This window comes from Mixophyes fleayi, chromosome 1 (genome assembly GCF_038048845.1).
Source record: "Mixophyes fleayi isolate aMixFle1 chromosome 1, aMixFle1.hap1, whole genome shotgun sequence".
Lineage (NCBI taxonomy): Eukaryota > Metazoa > Chordata > Amphibia > Anura > Limnodynastidae > Mixophyes > Mixophyes fleayi.
The window spans coordinates 11226819-11243307 of NC_134402.1; the positions used below are offsets into that span (position 1 = coordinate 11226819).

Consider the following 16489-nt stretch of genomic DNA (forward strand, 5'->3'; position numbering starts at 1 on the left):
CCCGTTGTAGGGATCAGCCTTGTGAGTCCTTGACCTGTCCTTTTGTAGGGATCAGCCTTGTGAGTCAATAACCTGTCCTGCTGTAGGGATCGGCCTCATGAGTCCATGACTTGTCCTGCTGTAGGGATCGGCCTCATGAGTCCATGAATTGCCCTGCTGTATAGATCAGCCTTGTGAGTCCATAACCTGTCCCATTGTAGGGATCGGCCTCATGAGTCCATGACCTGTCCAAGTGTAGGGATCGGCCTCATGAGTCCATGACCTGTCCCAGTGTAGGGATCGGCCTCATGAGTCCATGACCTGTCCCAATGTAGGGATCGTCCTCATGAGTCCATGACCTGTCCCAGTGTTGGGATCGGCCTCATGAGTCCATGACCTGTCCCAGTGTAGGTCTCATGAGTTCATGACCTGTCCCAGGTCACCCATACACCTATCTCTAGAATAGTGTTGCCTGAGGCCCAGAGACTTAGGTTACAGGACCCCTTGGGGCATCAGTCTTCCTTACCCCTTGGCCCCTCCACCTTTCTTAGTTTCTGTAAGGGATACCCTTATTTGCAGACCTTAGCCTCAAACCACATGTCATCTACAATAACCAGATGTAATATAAGTCTCGTACTCTGAGGGCACACACATGTTATCACGCCAAATCAAGTTAGGTGATGGATGAGTAGTGTCTCGCTCTACCTGTTAATGAATATGTAATAAACCTGGTTATAATCCCTGCCATCCTCATTTACATAACACCCTGGTGTACTTGTGGTATATCTCTTGGTTACACGGAACGGCACATTGAAAGAACAGCACATACATACAGCAAGGTGTTTACTTCCTAGGGCTTACACTCTAATAGAGAGCGAGGGGCAGTGAGAGCTGTTTGGAGGTTTGGCAGACGTTTCAGAGTGGGGATCAGGAACACCAGCTACATTTACTTACAATAAAAACAGTAAATAATAGTGATGAGTAAAAATATTGACCCTTCTGACATTATAAAATGACTCTGAGCAGTTTGGTTACTGACATGGTACAGTGTGCTGTACGACCAATTACATTCCAATTGTTTAGAAAGCGAACACAAGCGCCTGATTGGTTGCTATGGGTTACAGTACAGTGTACGTTGCTTCATAGAACTCGCTGCAGCAGCGGTTTTGATCCTGAGCAGAGTAATGAACCCTTCATATTCGACCTCCGACCATATATGTCCCTAAGAAGCTGTTTCTCACTCCGTGATGTATTACACGTATATAAAGAACAATTTCAATGCACGTCTTATAAAATTGTGATTAAAAATGTTTTTGGGCAGCTCAGAAAAGGATGAGATTAGATTTTCTTTTTGAGTACAGGAAGATTTGCGCGGAGGCGTTGAACGTCGGCCAGTGGGACCAATAAGAGGTGAGAGTTTGGTGAGAACATTCTAATAATGTGGAATAGAATGTGGAATAGAATGTGGAATAGAATGTAGAATTTCAGGGCTCAAATTGGATCCAGGTTTGTGGTTACACCAGCTTGTAAGTATGAAATCTGAGCGTAATATCAGTAGACAACAACTTGCAGATTAGTTGCGCAGCAGCAAGAAGAACGTGTAAGGTATTAGATAATATACAAGGGTAGTATATAAGTGGAATATCCTCCCATCAGAGGTGGTAGAAACTAATACATTAGAGCAATTTAATCATGCCTGGGATAGGATGTCCTTGCAGAGAATTACAGATCAAATAGGGTTTGAGGTTACCATAGGTTAAAAAACGGGCAGACTAGATTGACCAAGTGGGTCTTATCTGATCTCAGATTCTATGTTCCTCTCCATGTAGCACTAGCATTATCCCGCTATGATCTAGAAGTAATATCTCGGTTTTGGTGTGTGATCAGCTATGGTATTGCATTGGTATTGTAGGCAGCAGGTAATAGAGATCCCGGTAGCTGGCACCTTCCTCCCCCATCCCCCCCCGCACACCCTTAACGTGTTTCATACATGGGAGGTGACACGTGACGCCAGCTCTCTACCACTGGCCGCTGTGACGGATACATACAAGCTTTAGCACACTGCTCTCTGAAGGTTTTGTCTTTACCTTGGTCCTGCGCCAGGATTTATAAGTCTGGACACCCCGTTTTCTTTATCCTGGCAGGCCTGTTTTTTATTCTATTTTATTTAATGTAACACTCAGCTCACCGCCTTCCCCACTGTGAGAATAATTGCTGTTTCTTTTGAATTCAAATAATACTGTGTTTTTCAAAGAGGTTCCCCCCCCCCCCTCTGGTTGGAAATGTTACCAGAAGAAGTGTGTTTTCCTTAGCCCGGAGCGGTCCGTCTCATTAACACGTCAGGCCCCAGACTTACCAATAAGCCATGTGGATACTGAGGTGTCTGTCTGTTAAACAGGACATCCAATAACGCAGACCTGCTCTTACCAGACTCTTTATAGTTTAATGGCTCGATACTTTTCCAGTGCAGGGCACAGAATGATCTCGGATCTCTGCTCCCCTGCAATATACAGTGTCATTTATAGAAATAATATGGATTGGAACGTCCTTAGTCGTGTGACAGTCTTCTGTAGATGACATAGAGGGTAATGTTGTACAATATAAGGATTTCTGAGGTCACCAAGGCATCCCGCATTGTAGAGGGAAGAGTGTCGTAGGCTGTTATACAGGTCATAGACGTTATAAGCAGCAGTGTTATCTTGTGCCCCCTTTCAGATTACATCCCAATGTGACAAGGGGATAGAATTGGAAACTGCGTGTCAGGTGTCCCTGTCATTACAGATCATTTAGGAGCACAGAGCATTTGCTTTGCGCAAATGTGTCTCCTTGTCCACCGGGCACATAATAGCGAGCGGGCCTGTATTCTGTCTGATGGATCTGCCTCTATACGATCCGTCTGCACCTACTTGTGCTGAATTGCGGATGGAAATGAGCTTGGAGGAGACCGTACAAGGTCTGTCCTGCTACCACGCCAAAATACTGTTTCAGTTGTTTCCTAGATGAGTCGTGGGAGCGAGGGGACATCGGAAATGTTTGTATTATAGGGGTTACTCTTGTGTGTTTTAATGTTTTTATTACATTGGCTGAAATGCCCTGTAAATGCACCATCCGGCATAAATAGTATAAGCTGAGGTCTGGTATTCACCTCAAATAACGCTCCCCTCCTCCCCACTAAACAGGAAAGTGCACCCCTAAATGAGCCTTCCTCAGTACTGCAAAACAGAATCTAGTGTTTCCAGGTCGGAGTATAATTTCACATTCCTGGACCGCACACAACTGGGAACATCTCACCACACCTCTCGATTTCAGTGGGACAATCATGATTTGATGGGACATTAGTGAAGTTACCCTTTAAAACAGGGGTCAGGGAACTTTTTTACCTTTTACCCCCAAATATATTTAGATACACCGACGTTACCCCCTTGATTTGAAAGGAAGGAAATCATATATTATTAATTATTGGAATTCAACATTTTATTGAATCTATTCAGAATTTCTTTGAAAGCTTCATCTTCAAAACTTCAGGTTTTGGAGAAATGATGTTGCTTCATTTTTGATACGAGAGCATCAATATTGGGGCATTTTGATGTCAGAGCAATTTGGATACAGTCTTCAGCGTCCAATCGATTTCTCTGCTTTGTTTTTATGTTCGTTAAAGTGGAAAATCCTTGTTCACAAAGGTAGGTTGTTGCAAAAGGCAGCAACTTTTTAACTGCCTCCTCATGTGCCATTTTGATGCCTTTGCAGTTGTTGACATCCAAAAATATGACAGATCTGCTTTGTTTTCTAATGCAATACGTACTTCATTATTGCATCGAAGCTCAAGAAGTGCCTCTGCCAACCCTTGAGGCTCTGCTGGTACAACAGCAATTTTACATTTAAAGGGGTCTACAATCCAACTGACAGCATGTGAATCGGCAGCATTACCCCCAGGAATTTCATTTTTACCCCATTTGGGGTAAATTACCCCTGTTCCCTGACCACTGCTTTAAAATGAGTCAGGGGCTGGCAAAATGGACCTGCTACAATGAAATATAATTCATACACACTAATGGAGAATAGTAGAATACCTGCCTGGTTTTACCGAACAGTGTCATTTTTCAGTCATGAACACATATCTGTTGCTCAAATAAATATTGTTTCACTATTATTTCCCTTTAACCAACCTTTGGTTCTGCAGCTGCTGGGAAACTACAAGTCCCAGCATGGAAGGCTGTCAAACATTTGGAGAGTCACGTGTTATATAACTCTGAGATCGTCTACGCTGTGATCATACGACTGCATGAATGTGTACAGCGTATTAATGTCCCTGCGCTTCCTTTGTAGATGACGTGAGTATTACTCCGCGGGATGAAGTTCTCATCGATATTGATGACAAGGAACCACTGATACCAAGTCAGGTAAGTCACATGTTGTTTAATCTATTATATTACAGTTCAGTTCCTTACCGTGTAACGCCAGACATCATGGCAATGTCCGACTGCGCTCATTAATGGGATCTACAGTACCCGAACATCGCAGATTTTCCTGCACATCTCTACGGGGTACAAGGAAAAATCTGTAAAAAACACATAGCTGCCGAGGGCCTTCACGCCTATCCCGGGGACAATCCGTGGTGCATCGGGGGGATTTCAATTCCCACCATAGTGTAAAAGAATTTTTGCTAAGAAAAAGCCGACTTATGTATCATTCTCTGTAAATCGAATTAGCTTGAACTGAACTGAATAATTATTTATAAACATGACAATCCTGAAAATGGCCAGAAGTCAAGGAGTATTGTTTGAAATAAAATTTTGGATGACGATTCTCAAAACAGTTTCTCGATGTGCTCAGGTATTTGTCGTATAACTTGTCTTTTCCATTCACTGTCCTCATTAAACGTAATAAATTGTTTTCATGGCCCTGTTGAACAGTCGTTAGATTCTTGGATCCATGTGACGTGTGCATTGCGGACAACACGGGGGGGGGGGGGGGGGTGGACAAATTGTGGTTTTGTATATCGAGGATAACTGTAGACACGGATGTACTGAGACTATAAAGGTATATAGAGGCCAGTACATTAAGATGTTGTGCTATAGACTAGTTTGAAAGTGGAAGTTTTACCCAGATGAGGTCATTGTACGGCATAAATTCTAAAACTGGGGGAACATTTGCTGCATTTCAGGTAGGTAAATCGTGTACCTGGAATTCCAGGGAAGAATGTTTCTGGGGGTGAAAAATATAGGAAACTAATTCAACGTTTTTATAAACGTTTTCAAACGTGTTAATTTAGCAATGACTAAAGGGTCACTAATTGTATTTTATATTGATACAAATGTTTAACGAAAGATGGTCGCCCTGTTTAATCTCTCAGTTATTTAGATAACACTACAGAACATATAGGCACCGGCAGAAAAGTAGTAAAAAGATTGACTCACAAAGTGAAATAGGTCTCTTGTGATTAACTTAAACCATTAATGAGCTAAAACAGAGCAGTATTTTAGGTGAAACGGGAAAGTTTTATTTAAGGAAAGGATCGGTTTTAAAGTGTTAGGATGTTGATGTGACGTTTACAGATTTGCACAGTTTGTCTCGTCTGATTTTCCCACCTCTTTGTACGCCTACTTTGCAGAGATCAGAGAATAGGTGTGCGCCCGATGTGCGGGACGCCTAGCGGTTTAGCGGGGGGAAGGAGAGCGCCCTTCTTAAATGAGACCCATAGATTTACTGTGTCAAGTTTATTTAACACAGTAACAAATGCCGAGAGTCGAATCCTTTTTGTGCTTAGATTATGGTACTATCTGCATTTGTACCTGCATTGCGATGATTAATAATTGCAAATGTTATTTTGTTTCAAATCTTTGTCTTTACATATTTAGAAAAAGTATTGCGTCAAATGTCCCTGATTACTGGCTGTCTCTGGGACATAGACGGATCCCGCAAAACACCAAGGGCCTGATTCATTAAGGATCTTAAATGAAGAGGATTCTTATTTCAGTCTCCTGGACCAAACCATTTTACAATGCAGGGGGTGCAAATGAGTGTTCTGTTTTGCACATAAGTTAAATACTGACTGTTTTTTCATGTAGCACACAAATACTTGATAGCTTATTTGTACACTGAAATTTAAAGTTGATATTTGTGTGTTACATGGAAAAACAGTCAGTATTTAACTTATGTGCAAAACAGAACACTCATTTGCACCCCCTGCATTGTAACATGGTTTTGTCCAGGAGACTGAAATAAGAATCCTCTTCATTTAAGATCCTTAATGAATCAGGCCCCAAGTTATCTGCAGATTGTTATAGAAGTGCGAGTAACGTCACTCTAGAAGTGTCCTCTCCGTCTTCCAAAGACACACATCTTCTGTGGTGTCGGAGAACGGCCAGAGACGGAGCGGTAGTGGAAGAAAGAAGGTAAAGGTTCCCCAAAAGGTCCGAGAGGAGACAGTTACCTCTCTGCACGTGGTTTGCTGGACGGGTCATTGCAACAAAGACCTACCCAAATACCTCCACTGTGGAATGTTCCTCCAAGACACCAGTAGTTTTTGATAAGAACACACTTGTAAATAACGACCAGTGGATGTGCCTGTTGTGTACGCAGTTAGTCACCATCTGTTATCATAGGGCTACTGAAATATTCATAGATAATACCACAAAGACTCGAGGCCAATTGTGATGTCTGCACTAATTATATGAAGCTTGTCGTTGTATCTGTATAGCACTCAGTTAACAGGTGCGTAAACGTCACTTACAGATGGCCAAACCCGGCATTCCCAAATCCAGCCTACAGATAATAAAACAGTAATAAGAGACATTAGTAGCAGGAACTGGTTACTGTATTACCAAACTCCAGCCTAGAGATAGATAATAAAACAGTAATAAGAGACATTAGTAGCAGGAACTGGTTACTGTATTACTAGACTCAGCCTAGAGATAGATAATAAAACAGTAATAAGAGACATTAGTGCAGGGACTGGTTACTGTATTACTAGACTCAGCCTAGAGATAGATAATAAAACAGTAATAAGAGACATTAGTAGCAAGAACTGGTTACTGTATTACTAGACTCAGCCTAGAGATAGATAATAATACAGTAATAATAGACATTAGGTGCAGGAACTGGTTACTGTATTACTAGACTCAGCCTAGAGATAGATAATAAAACAGTAATAAGAGACATTAGGTGCAGGAACTGGTTACTGTATTACTAGACTCAGCCTAGAGATAGATAGATAATTAAACAGTAATAAGAGACATTAGTAGCAGCAACTGGTTACTGTATTACTAGACTCCAGCCTAGAGATAGATAATAAAACAGTAATAAGATACATTAGTATCAGGAACTGGTTACTGTATTACTAGACTCCAGCCTAGAGATAGATAATAAAACAGTAATAAGAGACATTAGTATCAGGAACTGGTTACTGTATTACTAGACTCCAGCCTAGAGATAGATAATAAAACAGCAATAAGAGACATTAGTATCAGGAACTGGTTACTGTATTACTAGACTCCAGCCTAGAGATAGATAATAAAACAGTAATAAGAGACATTAGTGCAGGAACTGGTTACTGTATTACTAGACTCCAGCCTAGAGATAGATAATAAAACAGTAATAAGAGACATTAGTAGCAGGAACTGGTTACTGTATTACTAGACTCCAGCCTAGAGATAGATAATAAAACAGTAATAAGAGACATTAGTAGCAGGAACTGGTTACTGTATTACTAGACTCCAGCCTAGAGATAGATAATAAAACAGTAATAAGAGACATTAGTAGCAGGAACTGGTTACTGTATTACTAGACTCCAGCCTGGAGATAGATAATAAAACAGTAATAAGAGACATTAGTAGCAGGAAATGGTTACTGTGTTACTAGACTCCAGCCTAGAGATAGATAAAAAAAGAATGATAAGAGACAGTAGCGGTAGGAACTCATTCTGATGGAGGCTAAGAATGCAGTTATGTAAGCTACTGTGACATCACTGGCCCCGCCCCCTCTCTATAATTCATCCAATAGACAGAGTGTATTTCTGCATGACTATCCTATCATTAGCCGGTGTCTGCGTCTCAGAAAATCCCGTCCCTCCTCTGAACATGGCATCCTGACGGAGAGGAGTGACAGCATGTGGATCCCTGTGTACACACTATACACGTTTTACAAAATTTACCTTCAGATCTGTGCTCTTCATCTGTCTTAACCATCGGCTGAAAAGATCCATGACTCCATGACTCTGTAAACACTATCCTGATCGTGAGTACGTACACACTGCAGAACTGGAACGATCATCGCTCCAGGGTACACGCCTTTGTGCTACTGGGCCAATCTGTTGTTTATCGTCCGATTGACCCAGTAGTCTGGCTGAAAACACTGTATCTAACCTCTCTGATTGTCTTTATATCTCTACTCTGCCGTTATCTGAGGATTTCAATGGAACAATGCCCCGATTGCCCATAGTAAGACCCCTCCTTTCTTCAGAGAGAATATTCCTTTTGTGATCTTTTAAATAAAAAAAATTCTTAATTTTGTTTTCCCCCATGATAAAAGTATTTCACTTCTTTCATAACCCAAAGTGACTGAAATAATGACAGTGCCAGAATTAAATAGCACTGTTCATCGTACAGGCTTGAGGAGTGTGCTCCCTAAGACCACACAACAGCATCCTGGGGTGTGTATCATCACCTCCCCCCCCCACCCTCCATCATCGGCGCTCAGTCATGTGTGGAACAGGGAGATATTGAAACATTTTGGCTGAGACAGACTAGGATTCATCATCCAGGGCAAACACAGAGCGACGGGACCAGTGTGGTGTGATTGCTGTGCCCATAAAATTTAAACTTCCTGGCAGTGGAATTAGTAAAGCACTGAAAAAGTCTAACTGGCTTTCTTGGCCAACTCATGGGGCGACCACATGCAATTATCACTCAGGAGAAGAAAGAGCAATAAATTCAGCTGCTGCGGGCCGTAAATCAGGAACAAACTGTTCCCTGGCCAAGTCTCCTCGGCAAACCCCTCTCCTGTCATGCTGGTTTGTGCTGTCTCTTGCAGAGCTGCCTCAGAACAAGTGGCCATAGCCAGATAATCCAGGAATATCACATTATCTCAGCCATGCTTCTATTGTACCACAGATGATATATGAGGGTGCTCAGAAGTTCCCCGTCTAGAAAACATAAGACCACATAAGTCCGTGCATCACCAGAAAAGCCCTGTGTCTAGGAATTGTGGACTTTCTGCCTCTGTGAATCTCGTGTAGACAATATCCAGACCGCGGTATGCTCTGGGAGATGAACCAGTTGGAGGTGGGTATCGGAAAGCTGGAGTAAGGCCCTAAGGAAGCCTGGTGTCCGTCCAAAGAGACTTAGCAGCAGAACTGCATATCCCATGGTTTTAAATTGCCTTAGATTGACTCCTGTTTGGACACAATATTCCGCCCCATCATGAGGTCTTGGGGGCAGCGTCTTAGGAGTCAATGGCTACAATACTGATTCCGCAGCGCTGTACAGAGAACTCACATCAGTCCCTGCCCCATTAGAGCTTACAGTCTAAATTTCCTAACTTACACACACAGACAGACAGACAGACAGAGAGACTAGGGTAAATTTTGATAGCAGCCAATTAACCTACTAGTATGTTTTTGGAGTGTGGGAGGAAACCGGAGCACCCGGAGGAAACCCACGCAAACACGGGAAGAACATACAAACTCCACACAGATAAGGCCATGGTCGGGAATTGAACTCATGACCCCAGCACTGTGAGGCAGAATTGCTAACCACTGAGCCACCGCGCTGCCCCCGTGACATCAAGCCACTCCCACCCCAGCGAACACAGAGACGCGATGACGCACTTAACATCACGTCTTTTCCAGTGCACCAGTTTTCATCAATATCCCCAATATTGTTTTTACAATCCTTTCTAGTACAGTAATTGACTGAACAGAGGAGATTATGCAGCTTTCTAGATTATTCCCATGTTTTGAGAAAACCAGTCCAACTAAACTGTTGACTGATACTTTGCCTTGTGTCGCCAAATCATTGTTTGCAGCGAATGGGACGCTGTCGTTCTAAGACATGCAATGTGTGACAGTTCTGTTAATACCACTATTTAGGTGTAAGGAGACCTGCAGGAGAGTGCATCAAAGTAGTTTTAAAAAAAAATGAATATATGTATTTATTCAGAGGTTAGTAGATCGGCATTATTTAAGGTGACAAATTGGAAAATGCATTTTATATGTAAAAACTGTTCTTTCATTTTAGTGAGGATAACAATTCTGTATTTTGTGAGTTGTATTTACATTTTGTGGTAAGGGGCTCCCGTTTCTGCTGACAATAGAACTTTTCACCCTTTGATAAATGAGCCCCAAGCCGAACAGGAGGGCAGCAAGAATGAATTTGAGGTCATGTAGGGTTTTATCTGTATTTAAATCCTCAGACACTGACACTTCTTTTATTGTCTCTGTAAAGTACAGTACTGACTGTCAGGACATTTGTTGTAATATTTACAGTAAAAAAATATATATATTTTCGAGAGCTGTCATCTCTCGGTGATAACGGTACAGCGGAGATCAAACGCCCAACACTAATAATAACGAAAACCACTAATGAGGGACATCTGCTAGACACAAACATTGTCCTGAAAGTAGCTGCAGCCAATCATATTCTAGCTATTATTTGCTAGAATGTACTAGGTAAATGATAGCTAGACTCTGATTGGTTGCTATGGGCAACACCTCCACTTTCCTGTTTAGATGGTTTGATAAATACTAATAACTGAAGATATTGGGCTTGTTTAACAGTTTTTGTGTCTCATTTTCTCCTGTTATCCTAAGTGCTTTATTAATGACTCTTGTACTCTGTGTATAACTAACCAGCCATCTTGATTTATAGCTCACAGACGCCGCAGAGTCAGCCATAATTAACATGTCGTCCTCTCAGCCCAGCCTCCATGTATGTATGGTCATTCTGTGTCTCACATCCCTGTACGGTGCCTGCATGTCATGCAAGATACACAACCCACGTTCTGTGCGTTCGGACCGCAGTCACTGCGCTCACCAAAGCCGCACTCGGAGCACTATTGTCACAAATTGAAATCGCTGTCACTTTTCTTATTTTAGTTTTTAACTAATGACAGATAATAAATGTCAGAAATCCTGAATGAACAACGTGGGGTAAAACTTTCTGTAATATCTGAACCTTCCAGTCACACTTGTCGCACTGGGCGTGGCCTCACACGGAGGACTAGGTTTTAGTCACTGCCTAAAAGCACATTTACAGCTTAGGGGCTTATTCACAAGAGTCTGCGCTGATTTGTACCAAACATGAAAGAAATTCCTCAGATATTACTGTTTTTTTTGTCATACAGATTTCATAAATATTGGTACAATCCACAATATGGCCGCCTCCACTGTCCTCTAGTGATGTCACTGTTTCTTGGAGAACTGATAGGCTGCATTCGTATGAACAGGAGCATAATTATGGATAAAGGAGCCTCCTAGCAACATTTTGAAGGGACCCCGTTCCCTCTATACCATACTTACCAACTTTTCACTCTCCGACTTACTCTTGGGTCCGTCCCTGCGATGCAGTAGCGCAAAAGCGTCATTCTGCCTCAGGTGGCGGGGCCAAAATGACGTAACCTACCCAGGATAAGGAAGTCTCCCGCACATTCCGGGAGAGTTGGTCAAACACGCTCCGCAAAACATACCGCTCTATGAGGTGATCTGTGAGCAGACGCGCACTCCAGGGAGTATGATACAGGTATAAGGACTACTAAGGAGGTGCGTCGATGTACAGAATAGAGAGCGGGAATTGCAGCCAGAAATGCATTTGTCTGTACACACATAACAAGAACAGATCCAGCTTATAGAAAGAAAGAGCAGTGCTACTGTGCACTTCTCTGTATATTCAAAACAGGATCGCTACAGCTACACAGAGTCGAATGCAGAATACAGAAAAGAGAAATAGCACTATGCAATTCTCCCTACATAGCAAATTAGAACAGTGACTGAGCATTACATCCAGCATGCAGTTGTCCATGTATAGTGAATAGGAATTGATAATGATAATTGCAGGCAGCCAACAGAACAAGGGAAGTTGACCTGTGCTGTAGTGAGATTTGCTGATGGGCAGGTACCAGATATATTCAGCCCTAAGTGCTGTTCAGACATCCGCTGTTCCTTAATATCTTATTAATCTGGTGACTGAGAACCGTGGGAGCTGCTGATCAGGGATAGGTGTCCATCGCGTCACCGGGTGCTGAAGAGTTAAAACTAGTCACCGACTGATGTTATTTTTCCATTTGTCTCTCCGCAGTTCTGGGCCCTTTTATAAGCACATAAAGAGATCTGGCTGTTTCTTCTGGTTGCGCCGGGTCCCCTGAGTCCTCACACGATTTAATACACATATAAAACACACACTTGATCATCAGGCGAGAGCAGCGCTGACTTCTATACCCATAAAGCACTTCAAAGTCATGTGCAGAGATTGGTGCCTGACGTGGGTTTAAGTGGCATCTGTCACCCCTAATGAGGGCATCTCGGGCCCTGCGTGTGGAGTAACAGATGTTCCCCGGCCTCGTTATTGCTGTCACACCTGAATGTGTGTTACCCTCTTCAGTCCCAGACATAACACACAACCTGACTGCTGGAAACTGTGTTATATTCTTCAGTGCTCCGCAATCATCAACAATATCCCCCGTAATATGCAACAGTGGTCATCTATATTATAATATCCCCCGTAATATGCAACAGCGGTCATCTATATTATAATATCCTCCGTAATATGCAACAGCGGTCATCTATATTATAATATCCCCCGTAATACACAACAGCGGTCATCTATATTATAATATCCCCCGTAATATGCAACAGCGGTCATCTATATTATAATATCCCCCGTAATACACAACAGCGGTCATCTATATTATAATATCCCCCGTAATAGACAACAGCGGTCATCTATATATAATATCCCCCGTAATATACAGCAACAATCATCTATATTATAATATCCCCCGTAATACACAACAGCGGTCATCTATATTATAATATCCCCCGTAATATGCAACAGCGGTCATCTATATTATAATATCCCCCGTAATATGCAACAGCGGTCATCTATATTATAATATCCCCCGTAATACACAACAGCGGTCATCTATATTATAATATCCCCCGTAATATGCAACAGCGGTCATCTATATTATAATATCCCCCGTAATACACAACAGCGGTCATCTATATTATAATATCCCCCGTAATATGCAACAGCGGTCATCTATATTATAATATCCCCCGTAATATGCAACAGCGGTCATCTATATTATAATATCCCCCGTAATACACAGCAGCGGTCAGCTATATTATAATATCCCCCGTAATACACAGCAGTGGTCATCTATATTATAATATCCCCCGTAATACACAGCAGCGGTCATCTATATATAATATCCCCGTAATATACAGCAACAATCATCTATATTATAATATCCCCCGTAATAGACAACAGCGGTCATCTATATTATAATATCCCCCGTAATACACAGCAGCGGTCATCTATATTATAATATCCCCCGTAATAGACAACAGCGGTCATCTATATTATAATATCCCCCGTAATAGACAACAGCGGTCATCTATATTATAATATCCCCCGTAATACACAGCAGCAATCATCTATATATAATATCCCCCGTAATATACAGCAACAATCATCTATATTATAATATCCCCCGTTATATACAGCAGTCATCTATATTATAATATCCCCCATTGTATACAGCAGTCATCTATATTATAATATCCCCCGTAATAGACAACAGCGGTCATCTATATATAATATCCCCGCAATATACAGCAACAATCATCTATATTATAATATCCCCCGTAATACACAGCAGCAATCATCTATATTATAATATCCCCCGTAATACACAGCAGCAATCATCTATATATAATATCCCCCGTAATACACAGCAGCAATCATCTATATATAATATCCCCCGTAATATACAGCAACAATCATCTATATTATAATATCCCCCGTAATATGCAACAGCGGTCATCTATATTATAATATCCCCCGTAATACACATCAGCGGTCATCTATATTATAATATCCCCCGTAATAGACAACAGCGGTCATCTATATTATAATATCCCCGTAATATACAGCAACAATCATCTATATTATAATATCCCCCGTAATAGACAACAGCAGTCATCTATATTATAATATCCCCCGTAATATGCAACAGCGGTCATCTATATTATAATATCCCCCGTAATATGCAACAGCGGTCATCTATATATAATATCCCCCGTAATACACAACAGTGGTCATCTATATTATAATATCCCCCGTAATACACAGCAGCAATCATCTATATTATAATATCCCCCGTAATAGACAACAGCGGTCATCTATATTATAATATCCCCCGTAATATGCAACAGCGGTCATCTATATTATAATATCCCCCGTAATAGACAACAGCGGTCATCTATATTATAATATCCCCCGTAATATGCAACAGCGGTCATCTATATTATAATATCCCCCGTAATACACAACAGCGGTCATCTATATTATAATATCCCCCGTAATACACAACAGTGGTCATCTATATTATAATATCCCCCGTAATATGCAACAGCGGTCATCTATATTATAATATCCCCCGTAATAGACAACAGCGGTCATCTATATTATAATATCCCCCGTAATATGCAACGGCGGTCATCTATATTATAATATCCCCCGTAATACACAACAGCGGTCATCTATATTATAATATCCCCCGTAATATGCAACAGCGGTCATCTATATTATAATATCCCCCGTAATATGCAACAGCGGTCATCTATATTATAATATCCCCCGTAATATGCAACAGCGGTCATCTATATTATAATATCCCCAGTAATATGCAACAGCGGTCATCTATATTATAATATCCCCCGTAATATGCAACAGCGGTCATCTATATTATAATATCCCCCGTAATAGACAACAGCGGTCATCTATATTAGAATATCCCCCGTAATATGCAACAGCGGTCATCTATATTATAATATCCCCCGTAATATGCAACAGCGGTCATCTATATTATAATATCCCCCGTAATACACAACAGCGGTCATCTATATTATAATATCCCCCGTAATAGAAAACAGCGGTCATCTATATTATAATATCCCCCGTAATATGCAACAGCGGTCATCTATATTATAATATCCCCCGTAATATGCAACAGCGGTCATCTATATTATAATATCCCCCGTAATAGACAACAGCGGTCATCTATATTATAATATCCCCCGTAATATGCAACAGCGGTCATCTATATTATAATATCCCCCGTAATACACAACAGCGGTCATCTATATTATAATATCCCCCGTAATAGAAAACAGCGGTCATCTATATTATAATATCCCCCGTAATAGACAACAGCGGTCATCTATATTATAATATCCCCCGTAATACACAGCAACAATCATCTATATTATAATATCCCCAGTAATATGCAACAGCGGTCATCTATATTATAATATCCCCCATTATATACAGCAGTCATCTATATTATAATATCACCTATTGTATACAACAGTCATCTATATTACAATATTCACTGTAATATACTGCAACAATCATCTATATTATAATATCCCCAGTAATATACAACAGCAGTCATCCCTACTATAATATCCCCCGTAATATACAATAAGATATCCTTATTACAATGCCCCCATGTAATGTTAGCAAGTATTATCCCTATTAGTGTCCCTCGTATTCCATAACATGTTCACCATAATATATATAAGATATCATCCTTACTGCAATATTTCAGTGTAATATACAATGTGCGGGACAGTATCAAGACTGATGGAATTATATTATATATGATATAATGCGCACTGGTTGCTAGGGGTTACAGCACATTGTATTATTCCGTAGCTTCAGCTTTTATTTCAGAATGTTTTGTTTTGTTCTAAAGCCTATAAAACCATAGAGATATTCTGTATAATTTCCAAACTAGCTGGAGACAGTTGCAGCTCAGTTATTTATTGCAGTTGGGTGATATAAGGTACAATAAGTAGTAAAATTAGTGTGTACCCATCACCTATGTAGGCTATATAATAATTGATATGTGTCCTATCAATTCCCTAGGAACCAGTGACATCACTGAGGGACAAAATGGCTGCAGGTCCACTGAATCCCCTTCTGTACGTAGCAGCTACATAAACGTCTGCTGTTAATTACAGATCATTATCATTGGACAGTAGATGATTGTAATGAGACATGTTACAGATGGTAGAAAATAGAATAATAAACAATAAGCACATCAGCATTGATGGGCTGTAACCAATAGCAACCAGTCAGATATGGTCTAGTACAGTGTTGGCTAAACTGTGACACTCCAGATGTTGTGAAACTACAAGTCCCAGCATGCTTTGCCAATATATATCAGCTTATTGCTGGAAGGGTATGCCATACTTACCGACTTTCTTCAGCTCTCTTCCGGGAGCCTG

General features: G+C 41.1%; 1 protein-coding gene across 7 annotated transcripts in view; it reads left to right on the forward strand.

Annotated features, from left to right (window-relative positions):
• DYSF (dysferlin) overlaps positions 1 to 16489 on the forward strand; it is a 253752-nt gene that overhangs the window by 180217 nt on the left and 57046 nt on the right. For 4 of the 7 annotated variants that reach the window (XM_075188311.1, XM_075188225.1, XM_075188465.1 and 1 more), the window contains 2 exons: positions 4306 to 4379; positions 10845 to 10904. In XM_075188311.1, coding sequence (XP_075044412.1) covers positions 4306 to 4379; positions 10845 to 10904 — 134 coding nt within the window. The remainder of the gene's footprint in view (positions 1 to 4305; positions 4380 to 10844; positions 10905 to 16489) is intronic. The other 3 variants (XM_075188613.1, XM_075188535.1, XM_075188687.1) reach the window with 1 other exon arrangement.